Consider the following 19,538-nt stretch of genomic DNA (forward strand, 5'->3'; position numbering starts at 1 on the left):
AGTGCTTTATTATTACTGACTTCGATTATACATGCAATCTATATCTTAGTCTGTGTTATATTTATACTTTAAAATTCCGATAAATCTACGTAAATATAATTAATAAATAATAGATAAATAAATAAATAAAAAAATATATATAAATGACTTCTTTTGGAAATTCTTCATCCGGAAAGGCCCGGTAAGTGCCGCTGGTATGTCCTGTGGTCACGACTATCTAACTAACCTATCCCGGATATTTCCATGGCCAAATAACTCGCATAAAAGCATGTTCATAAATGCATGTTTAAATCTGAACAAATTCAACCACGCCATCGATTATACAAAATCCGCGACGAAAATATCTAACAGTGCAGTCGTATATATGCGATACATAATTTAGGCGCAAATCGTCACTGGTTCGGTAACAATCATGAACAGACTTGCGTCTGTGCGCATGAATACATTAGCTATTGAATTTTTCAGGTGGACTACTTTCTGGGGGCCATTTCCTCTTAATCACGAACTTCCTGTTATTTCCATCGGAAATCCAGCTTCATCGAGGAATTTAGAGCATCAAAATGAGCGCACGGGAGGAATTTGTATATAGAAGTAAATTGGCTGAACAGGCCGAGCGATATGAAGGTAAAATTGTTCGGAAGGATTTGTTGAATACCATAGCCCTAACTATGAGCGACATGATGAAACCAAGTCCTCCGCCTAGCGACAGAATATTTGGAAATGCATGTCAAATATGACCCTTAATAGTCGCTTTCATGTGTCCTCTGTGTCAATCAAACCTTTATATTAACAAAATTAAGTGTATCACTTCCGAAACAAATGTTTAAATTAATGTGTCCATGGATATTATTACGGCAACTGACAGCCGCCATCTTTAATGAATATACGAACTGTCATTCACGAATTTTAGGAAACAAAATGAAGATAATAAGCTCTTAAACGCTGTCTATGATTCACAAATACCAGAGTCTTTTTACGGTTCAAGATTCGTTGACGTGATCAGCTAAATATCACTGTTTGTTGACAGAGAATAACGCAATAAACAAAGGTTAAATCAGGAAGGGGGGGTGCTGGGTTGGGAAGGACACTATTTCTGGGATTCTTTTATTTACGAATAGGCGTTCACGCCTATTTTCAAATAATTGTCGATCTCTGTTATGTTTTTTTCATAATCACTGATCGATCTTACAAATGTTACACTTGACATCGCTAGACTAGCAAATTCACTTTTGGTTTGAATCAACTTGTGTAAAACCATGTTCTGACTCATCCTTGAAATATGCGATAGTTCCTCAGTAAGACCGTTATCGCGTTATCCCAACACTTTGATGCTGTTAACGTAGCCAGTTGAAAACTGTTATGCTTTATAGAAAAACAAGATGTTTATGTATTGATGTCCTCGGTCTTTGCATGATACTATAACTATCTATAAACTTGTCGTTTGATAATGATAGGTTGACAAGCTTGAGGAAGTCTTACTGCATTTTACAGGTTTATTTTAGTGGTTAATTTTATAGCAGGACTTGAGGGAGAAATTTGGCAGAAAAAAACTTCCAGTGGAGTTTCTTTCTTTTTCACAATTTGTCCAAATGATTACCTCTTCATATCCCTATAATATCAATCAAATTTCACTTTAAATATCCCTAATAAAATTCACAATATACAGATATTTCACAAATATTGAGGGAAATTCCCCTATAAATCATGTCCGACTACAATTATATGAATTATGCATATATATATATTGATCATGAGCTATTGAATCCCTAGTCAAATTTTCTGAAGATCTTTCTATGCAGATCCATAAGAACTTTTTGTATCAAAAGGAAATTTTCTGACTCGCCCTCAGCATTTGTGAAATATCTACTGTTCCCTTCAACCTGACACATAAAAGGAATATATTGATTAAAAGGTAAGATGATATTTTATTGGCCTAAATATATGTATATTTATATTTCCGGTGTGTGTTCGCTCCATAACCTTACTAACGACAACGTCGTTTACAAGTGAGTGAGTAAAGGGGCCGCAGTGGCCGAGTGGTTAAGGTGTCCCGACACTTTAACACTAGCCCTCCACCTCTTGGTTGCGAGTTTGAAACCTACGTGGGGCAATTGCCAGGTACTGACCGTAGGCTGGTGGTTTTTCTCCGCGTACTCCAGCTTTCCTCCACCTTTAAAACCTGGCACGTCCTTAAATGACCCTGGCTGTTAATAGGACATTAAAAACAAAAAACAAAATCAAACAAGTGAGTAAACAGGAAATACAAGCCGGACCAATAAGACCAGATATATTTCACAAGTGGGGGTTAATATTTTTATATTTTTTCATGAGTGAGCAGCAAGAGTGAAAAATATCAAAGTATAAGCCATGTGAAATACATTTGGTATTACTAAGGATACTGTTAAATATTCTGTTTATTACATTTTTATTGCAAATTATACCAGGTCGGCTTTTAATTTCCCCAATTGTCACATTGTAAGTAGTGTTTTCATGGGACATATCGGTAAAATAATATTTTTCTATATTTTACTGGTAAAAATGTAATAAAATGCAATATCCTGCACATCATTGTATGAAACCCTGATCAGGCATCCATTACCCAAGACCTGTCAAATATGCAGCAAAATGTTATTCAACGCACAAGTTCTGCATGCTGTGTCTAGCTGATACTTCATACATGTGATAAAGGGTATGTTATTGTTGTTCACAACTGGTGACACTAATTGATAGAAACCCTATCAATTAACACTTTCGTCACTGAATAAATTGCATGATGGGTATTCAGGCCCTGAGAAAATATGCACATGACCTTTCCTGGCCTGAATTAATTTACGATAATTGACGGTGCAATTTGACATTTATTTTTAAAAGCACGTTTTTGAGAGAAATGCATTGCAGAATTGATGATACAGACACACATCAGTAAACAGGATTATCGAGAATATCTTATAGATCTAATACGTGAGAAAAATGCAGTCAATAACAAATAATAGGCTGGTGACTTGCCTACCTTGCGTATAATTCTAGCGGAAAACACGATTCCAAATTTGGGAATGTGTACTTTCGTTTTGCAGCGTGATCAAAAGGTACATTCGTCATGTATCAAGTATCATATTATACTTTTAAAAACGAGATTTACAAATTTAACGATTGGAAATTGTTTTTGGAAACCGCTCTGAACAGTCAGCGGTAGCATGCAGTACCAAAAGCAAATTCTCGATTTTTGGTTGTTAGCTGCCATTTTGACGATGCAGTTCCAACTTCAAGAAGGATAACTCTCACCGCAATGAAAACTTAGGAAGCAAAACACAGTTTGAAACAGCTCTTCTAATATTTAATATAAACGAGGGAAAAAGAAAATGAAAACAATACAATGAACAACACAGTGAATAAAGTGTTAAACGCTTGAATCAAGGGTGGGTAGTCACTTACAAGCATGAAATGGCAGCCTTTGTCTTCTTTGTTTTTTAAAAAAAAATTCTTTTTAAAAATTTTTTACCAAGTTTTCAAATACAACATGGTTTTTTCAAAAATATTTTGATGCAATATTACAAAAACCCATTTTTGTAAGGCTTTTTTTTTCTATTGTTTTTTTTCTTCAATTTTTCTTCCTTTCTTTTGATTTGTTTTTCTTGTTTTCATTATTTTTTAATTTTCATAATGAGGTAAGTGATATTCATTGCTTGCAGCTTAGTAGTTCAAGCAAATTGATGCTGCCAGAAAAATGAAATGTCAAACAAAAAGATTGACTAGATTTATCCTGCTGTCCCCTTGTGCAACACATGTAACAAGCATGTTACCATGACCAAGATGCAAACTTGTCCCAGGTAGGGTAAGGAGATCCTTTCTTGAGGTGAACTTATCAACCAGTCCCCTATATGATGCTTTGCGTAAACTACAGGAATGACAATTCTTGCTTTCAACATTTCCATTGAATCCCTAGTAGTCTGAATGCCTGATTTTGATGAAATTTGCTCTTGAGCATTATTGAGTAATTTACTTCAGAAAATGTAGTGTAAAAATGTCATTCCCTTGGGGTCTGAAGGGCTGGGCCCAATAGGGTATATAGACGTAAATCTTTTAAATTGCTACTCGTCCTGAACAACTGAATGTTTACATGAAATTTGGTCCGAGCATTATTAGGCAAATGAGAGATAATGTTGTATAAATGAAGGATTTAGCACCTTTGGGATGGGAGAAAGGGGGCCCCAATAGAGGAAATAAAGTAAAGAGAAAAAAACAACTTTAAAACCCCCTTTTCTCTTTCATGATTGTCAGGATTTGGTCCCCCTGTAGTTTGAACCATTGTTGGGAGGGGCAGTTCAAAAGTAGAAAAATATTTGAATTATATATATATATAGTATTTTGCCATTATTACTCAAAATATCCAGCTGAGCAATGCATGACCTCTTGTCTTGGTACTGTTTTGTTCTTCATTAAACATGATTGATATTAATGTAGCTTGCTTAACAAGATAAGTGAAAACAGTAGATAAGTGAAAACAGTAGATAAGTGAAAACTGTGACTGATTCAGTGCTAATGATTGTGTCTGGTTGAAGGAGGATACTAGGATTCATCAGGGCCGAAAGAAAAGAAGGGGAAAAAATCATTGTTCATAAATCCTAAGAATGACATAAGAATTTAATTTTCTAGGTTTTGTTTCAAAAGTTAACATGTTCCCATTTTTTTTAACAGATATGGTACAATGGATGCAGAAAGTGGCAGAAGAGGACACTGAGATGACCGTAGAAGAACGTAACTTGCTTTCTGTTGCTTACAAAAATGTAATTGGAACAAAAAGAGCGTCATGGAGAATAATAACAGGAATTGAACAGAAAGAGGTTGAAAAAAAGAACGAATCTGGAAAGCAATTGGGATACATAGTGGATTATAGAAAAAAGGTTTGTAAAAATTTTACTCAAAATAATGTCGGTTAAAACTCAGAAACTGCTCATGTGACCAATCTGTTAAGATAACATGAACAAAGAATTTTGATTATTCTCAATTATTAAGATTGCTGGGTCCCAATGTATATGTGGCCTATAGCTATGGACTGGAAAAACTTTCAATCTAAAATTATATTGAGTTGCTGTAATGCAGATTTTCTATCCAACTAGATGCAAGGATTATGTATGAAAATTTAATTCATATTCATTTTTCAGCATTTCAAGCTCAAGATTTTATCAAACTACCTACTGAGGTTATAAGAATGTCATTAATGAGTTCACCTTTCAGGGTACAAAGGTCAAGACTACCATTTCCAGAGTCTTTGAAGCATCAACTTATCAATTGAACAGAACCACAATTAATTTCAAGAACAACATTCAAACTATACAGGACCCCATCTTATCTGAAAAGGGAACCATTGATAAATACCCAGTTTAAATCATGGTTACTTTTTACGTAGAAAATTGACATCATACAAATGCACTTCCAGTAGTTAGGTACAAGTACTGTCGACTTAGGTTGCTGTGCATGTTAAAGAAAGAAAACTTTGTACATCAGAATGATCCTCACAATGTCATTATTAGCCATTGATACACTTTGAATTGGAGTTTGTGCATCCACGTCTTAAAGAATCGTTTTAGTTGAACTGATCACTATGATGAATAAGTACTGACTGAATTATACAAATTGGCAAAGAGAATTTCAACATGTTTGGAGACCCTGAGGGAGAGGTGGATGCCATGAGTGGTCACCAAGACCGTTTTGCAGATGATGTGTCCTAAACTACGTTTGACCTGACCTGCCTCACAATATTTGCTTCATCCTCCAGCTCATCGTAACTTATAAGGCCCATGGATCCCTTATTTGAATTGCAACTGGATTGATTGCTATGCATTTTTATCATTTGACAGATTGAGGATGAATTGAAAGACACCTGCAATAAAGTGTTGGCAGTTTTAAAAACAATCTTAGCCAGGCAAGATCCTTCTACGGCAGGAGAATCGAAAGTGTTCTACTATAAAATGTAAGTACCCTTTTCATCATTTTGAAAATGCTACAAGAAAGAAATTTTGTCTTTTTCAGAGAATTTGATTTCACTTACAATTGTTGTACAATGTGGCATGCAAGAAATACCTTTACCACGCTCCTTTGAAAAGCATGGTTCATGTTTATGCAATAGATTTTGCTATTCTTTTGTATGAAGGTATATCAAAGTATCGTCATCGATGTTAGATATGTAATATTTCGAAGGTGAAAGCAGATTTTTTTGGTTGTAATTTACAACTATAGGAGTGATTTTGAAATGAGACTTTAACGCAGAAGCTGTATCTTAAGGAAAAGTTGCTACCATCATATTTACTTAAAATCCCCTCATATACATCTTATACAGTACGCACTTAGGCCTATTGCTATAAAACGGTCACCAGACTTGCCACCATGCTCAATTGGATCACAGATTATCAATTTTAGTATTATTTTGGTTTTTATTCTTCTTTTGTCATCAATTACATCATTTGGTAGATCTGGATATTTGGCAATATTGTGAGAATTTTTTATTTGAAAAAAAAAAAAGATGAAAATTGGGCCTGGATCATTTGATAATGTTTTTGAATTATGTAGGCACTGGTAATTTTGTTTCATTTAAATGTTCAGGTGATGGTGGTGGGGGAATTGCTTTGAATGAAGCTTTCTAGCAGCTTGTGAAATCACCTGGAGACTGCAATATTATTTTATTATGTTGTTGCAGACAATCTGTTGGATGACATTTTGTATGGATGTGTACAAATTGCCGACAAGATACATCAGCTTGTTGTATTAGAGTCTGCCATTATGGCAACTTTACCAATTTTTTTCCAGGCATGTGACCTAAACACATTTGCAAAGTGCTAGTATTTTGATGTAAATGAGCAGTGGACAGACTGCCTTGTTTTTCTGTATAATTTATTTACTGCATAATATACGTTGATTATGGTTTAGCTGTGTTGCTACTGAACATTGAGCACCACATGCAAAAAGTAGTTGTAGTTACCAGCAATGTATGAACTGTATGATGGTGAAGCGATACATCAGCTTACCTAAACCAAAAGGTCACTCATTTTTAATGAAAGAAAACTAAATAGCAACACTGAAGATATTTGGTAGACTGGAACCGGTCAGTGATTCAAAAAATGATGTTTTTGTTGCGAGTTTATTTTCTTTTTATAATTAATATTTGCACATGCCTGCATGTAGTTCTCTATATTATCTTGTCTGTTACAAAGATATTTTCTGAAAAAAAGATTACCCATTGCCAACAAATCAATATAAACAAAATGATATGAGAGGCACACATACTTATTTATTTCTTCATAATTGTGACCAAATCTGAGGGATTGGGATGATCCTTAGCCATCACACTTCCGTTGTTATTCTGTCGTTGTTGCCCATATTCTTTCTTTTAAAAACCTACTCATCCCAAACAACTAGACATATTTCAAACAATTTTATTTTCTGCAAGCAAAACCTTTGTTTTGTATTAATGATAATTAATAAGATCTGACCAGGTTAGATAAAATAATGGAAATAGAAATATTTTTTTCTTTAACATGAAGAATAGGTAGAGGGGAGGGACAAACTCTTTCTATAAATTAATCAGTGCAATCCTGAGTGAGCCTAGGCAATACTTTTACAAATAGTTGCTACAATTTAAACATATTTGGTTTTAACATGCACTGGGGCAAATAAATCGGACAGAAATTGTATGAAGTTTGGGAAATTAAGAATTTTTTGTCTTATCACTACCTGAAAACGGATTGCAATATATTTAGTCTGAAACACCATTGGACTGTATAATCATGTTATTAAATAATTCATTAAGTCAGGGGCAGGGAAAAACATGTAAAGCGCTCATCCACCGGACACAGGAACCAGAGTGTATTCCGCATATTGATATCTGGCTTGCTTGAATATTATTATCAAACATTATGAAGCTAGCTTTTTTCTAAAGTTCTGTTTTTTCCTTCATGAATGTAAACTAACAAAAGTAAAAAATTCTGAGGCTTCAAGTACAGATCTGTTAAGTGTTTACACATTTAGCCATTTACTGACTTTACTGATATCTTGAGTGCACAATTTCTGTTGATGTCATAGTATTGCAAAGTGGAATATCCAACATGTATCTCCATTCTCCAATCCCCTTGCCTTGTTCATTTTTCTTGGAAAATTTCTGATAGACACATAATTATGCATGGTTATGGTGACACTTTTCTGTGCATTTGAAAATGAGAGTGGAAAAGTTAGGACCTATGATTTTTGTTGCATAGACAGATAGCATAGATATCTTCATTCAGTTGGCAACCAGTCTCATTCATCACAGACGTCTAATTTTCCCTGCCCCTGATATGGATAGAAATTATTTCTAATAGGTGAACCTGGCACTAGGGCCTTGGGTGTAGGTCAAGTGGGAGTGGGGGTGTTTTACAGTTCTGTTACCAACACAAGCACTTGATACATTGCACACCAGGATAAACACTGACTGGTATTTCATTACATGACCACTAGTGGCAATTCACTACTTTATGAATAGCAGTGAGAATGATACGTAGTATAGAAGATAAGAACTGTCAATGAAATCTCCCAAAATTACTCAATTTGTTTGCTGCCATCCATTCTACATGTACATTCCAACCAACTTTCTGCTATATTGAATTCAAGATAGCTCCTGTGTCTGCCATGTTGGAAAATGCATTTGACTTAACATCTTTAAAACTTCTTGAAAATGAAATATCAACCAATAAAATTTTATTCATAGGATTCTGATCATACTTTTTCACTGCTACTTAAGTCTTAGTTGAAGACTGCTTAGGTCCATGTGCCTCTTTTCCCCTCCCCCATCCTTTAAAATCAGATGAAGTTCTGATAATAGCAGTTTTGATCCACATAAAAGTATATGGTGATATTGACAACGTTCTTAAAAAAGTACCGTGAAAGTATACGGATATACTCAATAAGTCGTGCATCTACAAAGCTGCAGAGGACAGAGAGCCAGTTTGGATTATGAACCTCATGAAGAATTTCTTTGAAAATACTTTGCTTTTGAGGTAAGTATTTTATTTAGTTTTACTATGATGTAAAAGAGATGGGAAAGGTTGAGCTTCTCTGTTCAGCAAAAGCTGAAAAAAAAAAAAAAAAAAAAAAGATATCCAGCTTGAGGATACATTCTTTAAAAGATACAACAAAAAATATTCTATTTCAAATACCCTTTGAGTAATGATTGGAATTCAAATTTCCAAGAGTTTTATCGTGCCAGTGTTGTTGAATGAAAAGCTGATTCTTTGCTGTCCACCTACATCTCTGATCTGTGTGTGTCTGTATGAATGCTTGGACAAATGAGTACGTTAATATTTATCAGATTAATACATTGGCTTTCTGGGGTTGTAGTAAAATATAGATCTAATTTTACCTTCCATAATTTTGCAAATGTGTTTGAGGCTCTAACAAAAATGATGTATTGCTATGGTATTCAATTTTAACTGTTGCATATTAAGAACAGTTGCATATATATATTTAATTACCTTTTGTAGGACTTATCTTGTTTCCAAAACATTATGATCCAATATAACTGAAATATGAGGGAGAAGATATTATTTTAAAAAGTTTCTTTTCAATTTTACAATAGCTGCTATTTATTTGACCAAGTTCCTTTTTCTTTTGAAACTCTTAGCAATTAAAAGAATTTGAAGGACCAACCCCTGAAGGCAATGTATTATATTATGCACTGGTCTGTACCTCTGCTAACATGATCCATTCTGTCGGCATATTAATACTGAACTGTCCAAATAACCATCTTAGTTGAATAATGTAGAACAAATTTTCTATCTAGTTGGAATAAAGCTGCTGATATAAGTGTTAAGTGTCCAACCGAAGCCAATGTACTTGTTGAAACAAAAAGTAACTGGTTTTTAAGTTACAAATTTTAAATAGAATGAAGTAAAATAGTCTAAAGCTGATCCTACCTTTAATCATTATTCTTCTGATTATTTTTGTCAAACGCCTTTGATCACAATTAAAAAAAAATACAATACAAAGAGTAATAGATTTACATGGGGGGAAAATTGAAAGTAAATGGACTCAGCCATTTTTGTATGTCGACATTTTTCACTTGGAATGAACTTATGGTAGGTAATAAGAAAGAGGGAAGGTAACATTTTACTTGAAAACAATGACACCCCTCACAACTAGCACTAACTTTATTGGTTGTATTATATTTAGATAGCCTTTTATATGATCATCATATTTAATATTAAGCTTTGACAAGATTGAAGTCATCGGAATTCTTCTCATCAAGAATTTAACCAAGAGTTCACAAAATTGTGGCTGAATTAATGGTTAATGATTGATGATCATGATAGATGAAATGTATTAAACGACATGTATATTGTTAACTCTGAATTTTATTTAATGGTATTCAGTCAGTCAAAAGAAATTGAGGCATACAAACTTAGAGAGATTAAGTTGCTTTTCTGCCACAAATATGCACTAAATTTCAGTTGAAGTGCCAAGAAATAGGATTGCAATGTTTGGCACTGGCCGCCACTCTGTTACAAAATGCAATGATAGAAATATATACTGTGGGCAACACTTGGGAGAAGTTTTAATTCTGGACATAAGCCACAATGGGAGGATGAAGGGTCATGGTAAATTTCTGTCCAGATGATGTATATTGTGGCAAAAGTTGGCGGATTAAGGATTAGAATCTGAAATATATGTCCAATTGAGTATGTAGTTGGCACTACAGAAAGCCAGAATGGTATATGCTTAGGTAGAGGAGAGGTCTTGGTATAGAAAATTGATATTGTAGACAAGGTTGCTTTGCTTGCTAAGTAATTGACATAGATATTCATCTCAACTTTGATACCCTAATTTTGTTAGAACCATACATTTCACTCACCATTGCATGATTCAAATAATTTGCAACTGTGCCAAGGTTTTTCGTTCCTTGATTCTCTCCACTTCCAGACTTCAGGGAGATGTATGTTGAATCCCTCTCTGGCAAGATTTTCTTTTTGGTACTTGCACCTAAATTATCTATGGATTAATTCTTCACTGGCGACGCTTTCTAAAAGTTTCATCACAAAAAACGCAGGATGTTTATAAAAGGCAGACTCAAGCAGCTGCTTAAACTACCAAGATGTTTGAAGCTTTCCAGTTGTCATAGAATTATTGAAGACCCAGAGAAAATATCTTGAACCCCAGGTAAATCTCTGGTAAGTATATTGTGCTCTTTTTAATGTACTGTATTGCAAATTCATGTTGTGACTGCTAGACATAGTAATTTGAATATTTGTCTTCAACTAAGATTTGATTTTAACAAAACATTATGACATTCTTGCTAAACAAGGTCTGCTTTATGTAACAAAACAAATAGAATGGATTTATTGCTTGGATTTCATAATCTCCTCATGTAGATTACTTTACAATCCATCCATCATAGTTCCTTTTCCTACACCCTATTCATCTCTTCTTCTGCAAGTTACCTTTGTGGAAAAAAATATTCTTTTGAAATTAAGATATTTATCAGTTATATCATGCAGTTGAATTAAGGGTCTGAACCACTTGCTGATTCCCAAATTGCCAAATGAGCTTGTGCTGTGGTGCAGTGTCTATTGTCAGTCCATCGGTCATTTGTGAACTTTAAAACCCTGCTAGTCCAAAAAGGCACAATACAAGATTCAATATTAATCTTGGAAATGACTCCTTTGGTACCAGAAAGGAAAAGGGATAATAATTGAATTTTGGTATCTTCATAAGATGGTAATTATAAAATAGTTGTACATAAATGTTCCCTGGAGCGAGGGTTGCGGGTGTGAAATGGAAATTCACCTTTTTTTGAAACTTTACTTCTAAACGTGTGTGTAAATTGTCACTGTACTTGGTTTGAAAGAAATATCAAGTTTTTGGGGACTTCTCATATAGTCACAATACTGAGCTTTGTGACCTTCCCCATATTCATATTTTTGTTTGATTGCTTTAATATCCATGTGAGCGATACAGGCACACAGGGTCTCATGTTCTTTTTCATTATAACTTGTATAACATGTCATTTTGATATTAAAAGAATACCACTGACTGTGTGCTGTTTTCAATCTCAAATTGAGAGAAAAATGTGTTATGAAATGGTTATCAATTAAAAAAATTAATAACGACAAATTAATATCTAAATGTATAGTTTTATCTTTCCCTTGTTTTGTACTAATTACACTTTTTGCAATATTTCTGCTGTCTAAATCTGTGTTCCAACAAATTAAAACATTATTTTCTCTAGAAAAGTTTGAAACATTCTTAATGTAAATGAAGTATAAGTCATAAACATTTGTTTACGACCAAGAATGATGTGGGGAACTAAAACACTGGAGTTTGTTTGATGTAAACAGGCGAAAATCAAACATTACTTTTTCTAATGTGTTAAGAGATAATATGAGAGACTTTCGCGTAAATTGTTACTGCTCCGGAATCGTGCAAACTGGTCGTTCAGGCACCAACAATACCGTGTGTTTTGGATGACGCGTGTCGTTGAGTCGGGCTGACGCCATGTGGCCACATGTCCTACAGGTAATATTTTCCTTTGACAAAATATACAACATACATTTCCTGGGTTTTAAGCTTGTAGTGTTAGTCTTCCTAATTTTATTTATATATATGTAGTCTTGTTTGTTACTATAAAGCCCTGTTGCTGCTACTGATTTTTTATTGTTTTATTTGCTGAGATATGTAGCTGTAGCTTTGGAAAAGGCCTAAACATGTAATGTTCTGTAACTAACTATATAGCAAAAATGGAAATGCAAAGTCTTTTTCAACAAACATCAGAAATTGCTTTTAAAACACTTTGTATTTCTTCATATATATCCATGTCAATTTTGAAAACAATACTCAAAAAGAAAAAAAATGGATGAAAGTGATACATTTGAAACGTTGCACTACACCCAAAAGGCAGTTATCACCCCTGTCATCTTTTCAGAATTGAAATTGGGAGAAATATCTGGTGAAAGATAATAGTATCTTCCAACATTTATATACATTTTGTACACACATATAAGTGCCCTAGATGACTTAGTAGTGGTATAATATGGCTTATTTACAGTGCTATGCCTAGGACTGCATCCTGTATTGGAGGCATGGTGCAATTATTTATTTTTCTTGTCAGATTATGCTTGGATATGTCATTGGTCCATTGATTTTCCTTTTTACACTGCCTGGTATATAGAGATTTTAATATTAACAAATCCATGTCTGCAATGACGTGAATACAAATCAGTATGATTCATGGAAGTGCTTTGGAAGTTAATGGAGATATTATTATAGGATTCAAACACACTACAGATCAGCATTATCAAAAGTGAAAGTTGGCTAAAATAGCTCAAGTGGCTCAAGTTGACCATGGTTTTACAGAATTTGGTATGGATGATGCAGTTTGGCTCAAGGCCAGTCTGATCATCCCAAGACAGCTAGTGATAATGATGTACCTTACCAGGTTCATACATCAAGAAATTTATAATGTATAATGCAATTGAAGTTTTTGAAAATCAAAATATATGATAAAATTTGATTAATTCAACACAGCATCTACTTATTTTGAACAATTTTGTATGCTTTCAATACTAAGTGTATAATTGTGAAGAGATGTTTGACAAGTACAGCTGCTCGGTCACCAAATGACTTTTGGGTGTACGTAGATTATGCCTTGAATTTTTTGAAGGACATTTGATCTCTCTATATATATGTTTGCCATTTGTTGGTCAGGCAAATTGAAGTGAATATGGTCCTTGGCTCATGCAGTAGTGTGTTGTCCATTTAGATGTTCAGTTAGTTTTAGAGGCTGCTAGTTCAGTTTGAGAAGAAAAAAAATTGGTATGGAGCATATATATATAGTTATTAGGTTGTGTCAATAAAACATTTGACCAAGAAAAGAGCCAGTGTAAGTAGTGAAAACTTCTTTTTCCCTACATACGAGGTTTTACATAATGGACTTTAAAATTTTTCTGTAAGAAAATAAAATAAAAATAAAATATCAATTGAACTTAATAACATGGCAATTCCCAAGATCAGATTGATTCAAAAATCCCTATTTCCTTAGAGGTAAAAAGGGTTAGAAATATAAAAGTCTCTTGGCCAAGGTAATTTATCATTTTATGTGTTGACAGAGGAGTGGTGCCTAATAAGGGTTTGGTTACTTCACCCTACACAAAAAACAATTACGCAGTACCTCAACACTGAAAAAAATGCACAACATTTTTCATCAATTGTGTTGCTGTAGAACTGTAGAATTGATCCAGAATTTGATGTCGAGGAATTTTTGTTACATCTCAAATGACCTGGTGTCCAGCTTTTAAAGAAGAATGTTTATATATTTTTCTTTTTTGCTGACATAAGGTAATAATGAGAACTTTGAAGGGCAACAAAAATTTCAAAAGATTAAACGATTTATTGAAGATTTTCTGATATTTATTTTTTCAAGGTGTAGAGACACCACAAAAGAATCTAGCTGTATTTACTTAAACATTGACCTGTAAACAGACTCAAATGTGTTTTTATTTATCAAGATGTAACAGGACACCAATTTACTATTTACAAATCCAATATACAGATGTAACTACGGACAACAAGTTGCATCCTGAGGTGTTCTTCCTTACTGTTCATTTACACGATGCAAATTAGTGGAAGGAAACAACAAACAGTACTTACATATCAACTTTATAAAACTCTTAAAATGTATAAAATATTTTTATATTTATTAAGATATTTTTATCAAGGTGTAACATGGACAGTGAATTATGTGTCTTCGTTACGTCTATGACAAAATGTCGCCCAATAACGTAAGGAAAACAACAGTTCAATTTTAGGAATCAGGGTTATTTGAACTCCTATGAAACTAATACAAATGAATTCGTAAAGACAACAATTTCTTTGATATAAACCAATATCAGTGTTGAAAATCCACATGATGTAATGTTGGACGTCAAATATTATTTCAAGGACATATATAACCAATGACACAACTGAAATACATAATCCCAACAGATGCTTGGTCCATTTCCATAGACTTGTGTATTCAGTCATTGACAGGAAGCACTATTTTCAAAACATCTGCCATGTATTCAATTTGTCCCAGAAAGGGTAGACTTGGATATATGTATAACACATTCCTACCTGATTGAATTTAGCGTTGATCATCGGGAACAGTTGATGAATATTATTAGGAATATTTTAAGACGTAACAGAGTTTGACACAATGTTACGTCTTAAAATATGAAAAGAATTTCTGCAATTCTTATAGCAAATTTTGTTTATAGCCCATATTCTTCAGAAATTGCTTTTTTGCCAATAATTCCTTGACATTAAATTCTTGATAATTTGGAAACAATAGCCTTGTGTTTGTAAGATCAAGTAAACTCTAAGGCCTTGGGATGGGGGTCTCTTTTATTGATTTGTTTCAGCGACAACTGAAGTTTGAGGGGGTGTCTGAATTCTGTCTTTATGTAGTTGAACTATACCCAAGAAATTTTGGTACCAGTACTTGAAGCTTTCGAAAATGGGTTATTGACATCTGAAGAACAGACTTGACAATATCAAACTATCTTATTGATTTCTTATATATGTTATTGATCAATTTCTTAATAAAAATTTTCTCTGAAAGACTCAACTTTATATAATTACATGTATCATATTCTGATCTCTTGCACTATATCTTGTGATAAAGCTTGATCGTGCTTGTGTCTGGTACTTGTATCTATAAATCCCATGTCCATGGTTAGGAGGTGGTATGCTGGAGATGAAACTCCTTGGAGAGTCCTACATCGTAGTTGAAGGTGATCGTTATAAAGTGAAACTGGTTTAAGTATAGTTTCATTGATCTTGTATTGGCAAGTCAAATGCTGTGTCTGCAAACTGGGTCTGCACCATGCTGGCAACATGTGTTCCTGTAGTCTAGATATGACCTGGGATAGTATTCTGATACTGGTTCAACTATTATTTGGAAAAGAGTAGAAATTTCAATCTGTTCTTTAAATACTGGGATATTTTTCAACAATGCTTAGGATATATCTGAATATGCATGTCTTAATCATGTTTCTCTTGCTTGCTTACTTCCATCCTTTTCATACTGATAGACTCTGGTTGTTTTATTTCTGCTTATAGAATTTATGCCTATATATGCTTTTCTCAATTCCTTATAACATTTTTATATAGTTAAGACTGAAAGATTTTTTTGTTAACCTTTCCTTGCCCTTTGATTTTGATTTTGATTTTTTTAGTCGTTATGAACTGACTGGTTACAGTTGTACCAAGGGATTCATTATTGAAGCCCGCTCATTGCTGAAGCTAAACTTCCATTGTTGATCTACCTGCAGTCAACAACAGTGATTAAACAAGGCAATTTACAGTAAATTCAACATCACAACTTATATCTGTTCCAAAGACCTATACAAAACATGACCTATACAAAACATGAAACTCTGTAGGTCTATAGAATACCACTTTCTCTTCATGGTTGTTTATGTCGTCACTGACTGAATTTTTACCACAATTCTTGGCCATGTATATTGCATTGGCATTGCTTGAAGTGGATAGGTATCAGACAGATTTGTCATGTTCCTAAGAAGGTAGTTAATCTGGAATTTTGTAATCCTTTAAATCACCCGATCTTTTCATCCCTCAAGATTTCATTTTGTTGCCCGTAATTAGTGGGCTGAAAGTCCGTTGTAGTCAATAGAGGTTATGAAAGGGTCAGATTATCACCTAACTACTGAAAGGGAAGGACGTCTTTGTCAGTTCTATAGTGGTTAAATAATACACAGAAACGTGTAAATGTAAAATCAATAATATGTGCTAATTGTAAACACAGATCAATAGCGACCCGTACATGGTCAGTATATGTTGTAGATGATATGTAACACATAGGGTGAAGGTTCAGACCAGAAATTAATGTGAGAGAACACTGTTACCCACGAATGTGTTTTTATTACTAATTAAGTGACTGGAGAGATACAAACCATAAGTTTTTTGTGAAAGAGTTGTAAAGGCCAAATTCCACTACCCTATCCTTGGTAAATCAAGGAAAAATCTTAACTGATGATTGAAAATCGGTACATTTTTATCCCCATTTTCTTTTTTAATTTTGAGAATTTTTATGCTTTATTTCAAAACTTTATAAGATAATTAATATTACTTAAGTTAGATTTAATCTTAATATTGCTAGTTAAAAGATTCATGTGTACAAAATAATCCAAAACCACAAAGGGTTACTAGCCTCAAAACGAATTGGTCCCTGCCCATTTTTACTACCTGTACCAGGATGGTAACATTGATGATCTAGGTGACTAATGTGATGAAGGGAGTGTGTGTGGTCGACTTGTGGACTGGAGAAATCAATACATTTGAAGCTGCTTGTTGTTGAGAGAGAATAGCTCTAGCTGTAGCTACATAAGCATTGGCAGGAGGCCTGCTCCACAAGCCAATAGGGCATGCAACAACAGCAAGCAGCCCTGTCGCCAACAAACTACATCAAACTGGTATTTAGTCTCGCATTGCTAGGGATGGCTATTATCACGTAAGGCCGTTCTACATGGGCTCAACTGTTTTATATCGGCTCTGCTCTGGTCAAACTGTTGACTGCGATCTATTGACATTTATTTGTTTACTACCTACTGATTGTATTGACCGCACCCTGTAGGTCGGTGTGACTGGGTTTGTACACACCTGTATATTAGTTAATACACCTGTCACCGGCACTGTGTATGTACACTGTACACTTATGTTAGTGAGCACAGCCTGTTTGTTTGCTCATGATTGCCCTTATCAAAATGTCCAATCTGGCTTGTTACTTGGCAATTCCTATAAAAACAGATATAAACTTAAAGATGAACATTTGATCAGTGAAAGATTAGATAAACATTTGATCAGTGAAAGATTGTTATGAAGCCACCAACAATATTTTGAAATATATCATTGAATCTATTGGATTTATACCTCAAGGGGCAAATGCCAAAAAAAGCCAGTTTGGAAGAGGATATATGCAATTTCAATTTGTTAGTTGTTTTGTGTACATGTCACATATAATGCAAGTGAACTTTGCTGTAGTGCTTCATCTGTCTTGTCATCAGACTGCTCGGAATGAGCACTTGGACCAAGGGTCAGGGTATACATATCTGGGTTGTAGCTTGCTGTGTCAAATTGTTCAAATAAGTGACCTTGGCTTACATATTCAAGGTCAATTGGAAATTTTGAAGTATCTTTTGATGAAAAATGGCATGACTAACTGCTTGATGGAATTATGGGTGACCAAATGTCTTCAAATAGATATCTTTGGCCTTGAAGTAGATATTGAGTCATATTTTTGTGTGAAATTGTATCTGAATATATATTTTGCCTTCCGCTCATTATCAAGCATGTTCCATTAAATTACCTTGACCCTAATAAGAAATTGGATAATGCATTGTCAAAAATTTCAATGATTACTGGAAGTACATTATTTGAGATGGAATGATTAAAAACAACACAGATACAGTCAAAATAAAGAGTTCCGTACACCATGAAATATTAAGGAACAGCTGAGGAATTCAGGCTTCTTTATGGATCCTTGTTTTTTTTCCCCCTATTTCATTATTATCACTTTGTCTCAAAAAATTTAAAATCTATTGCAGTTGAGAGAGAAAATGTACAATTGAACGTTTTCTCACTTACGTACAATCGAGAATACCTCTGCTTTAAGTTACTTTAAACTGTTTAGGAACTATTTCTGTTTTAAGTAAATTGTAACTATCGAGCAACTTAGCAAGCTGACTCTTTTGCAAGGCAGTTTCATTTCCCAACCAAACCTTACTATAGCATCTCTTTAATATCTCAAAAAGTATTAGTTCACCTAGGTTTTTCATCAATTAATGAATATCATTTTTTCACAGGTTTAAGTTTCCCTCCGATAATTAGTCTTTGATTTTTCATGTATATATTTGACATGAGAGCTCACTGAGGGGTGTGCAACATTTCAAGATAAAGACTTAATAACTTACTTAATAACTACTTCTTTTCTGGAGTGGCTTTTACTTTGTTTGGTGTTTGTAGCAGTTCTTACCTAATGTGTGTACTGTATAACTTTTGCCCACCATAGTTTTCTTCTGCAACAACCATTGACCCTGCTCACTTTGTCATAGTAACTGACAGTTGTGTGCTCAAACAACTCCCTAAGAAATTTCAGTTTCCATAGATGTGACACTAATCCCTGCTTGTAGTGTACTTACAAGTCTTTTCTTATTTATAATCCAGTCTCCACAGTTTTTAGTTCACCTGAGATGATGTCTCAAGTGACCTATTCTTATCGCCTTTTGTCCATCGTCGTGCGTCATCCATCTGTTAGATATTTACATTTTTGACTTCTTCTCCAAAACAGCTGAACCAAATTCAATGAATTTGGCAGGAAGCTTCCATGGCCAAATGTCGACCAAAATTGTAAATTATATGGGCCCAATTCCCCAGGGGCCTGATCACATGAGGGACAGGGCCAAAAATGGTAAAATTGTTTTAGATTAAAAAAAAACACTTCTAAATTCAAAGATATGGTA

General features: G+C 34.1%; 1 protein-coding gene across 4 annotated transcripts in view; it reads left to right on the plus strand.

The window, feature by feature from the left end:
* The first annotated feature begins 432 nt into the window (after positions 1 to 432).
* LOC117332672 (14-3-3-like protein) overlaps positions 433 to 19,538 on the plus strand; it is a 50,417-nt gene continuing 31,311 nt past the window's right edge. For 3 of the 4 annotated variants that reach the window (XM_033891666.1, XM_033891667.1, XM_033891669.1), the window contains exons 1-3: positions 433 to 624; positions 4,696 to 4,901; positions 5,859 to 5,971. In XM_033891666.1, the coding sequence (XP_033747557.1) occupies positions 561 to 624; positions 4,696 to 4,901; positions 5,859 to 5,971 (383 nt within the window). In that variant the 5' untranslated portion in view covers positions 433 to 560. Of the gene's footprint in view, positions 625 to 4,695; positions 4,902 to 5,858; positions 5,973 to 19,538 lie in introns of all 4 variants that reach the window. The other variant, XM_033891668.1, reaches the window with a different exon arrangement.

Source organism: Pecten maximus, chromosome 8 (assembly GCF_902652985.1).
Source record: "Pecten maximus chromosome 8, xPecMax1.1, whole genome shotgun sequence".
NCBI classification, from domain to species: Eukaryota; Metazoa; Mollusca; class Bivalvia; order Pectinida; family Pectinidae; genus Pecten; species Pecten maximus.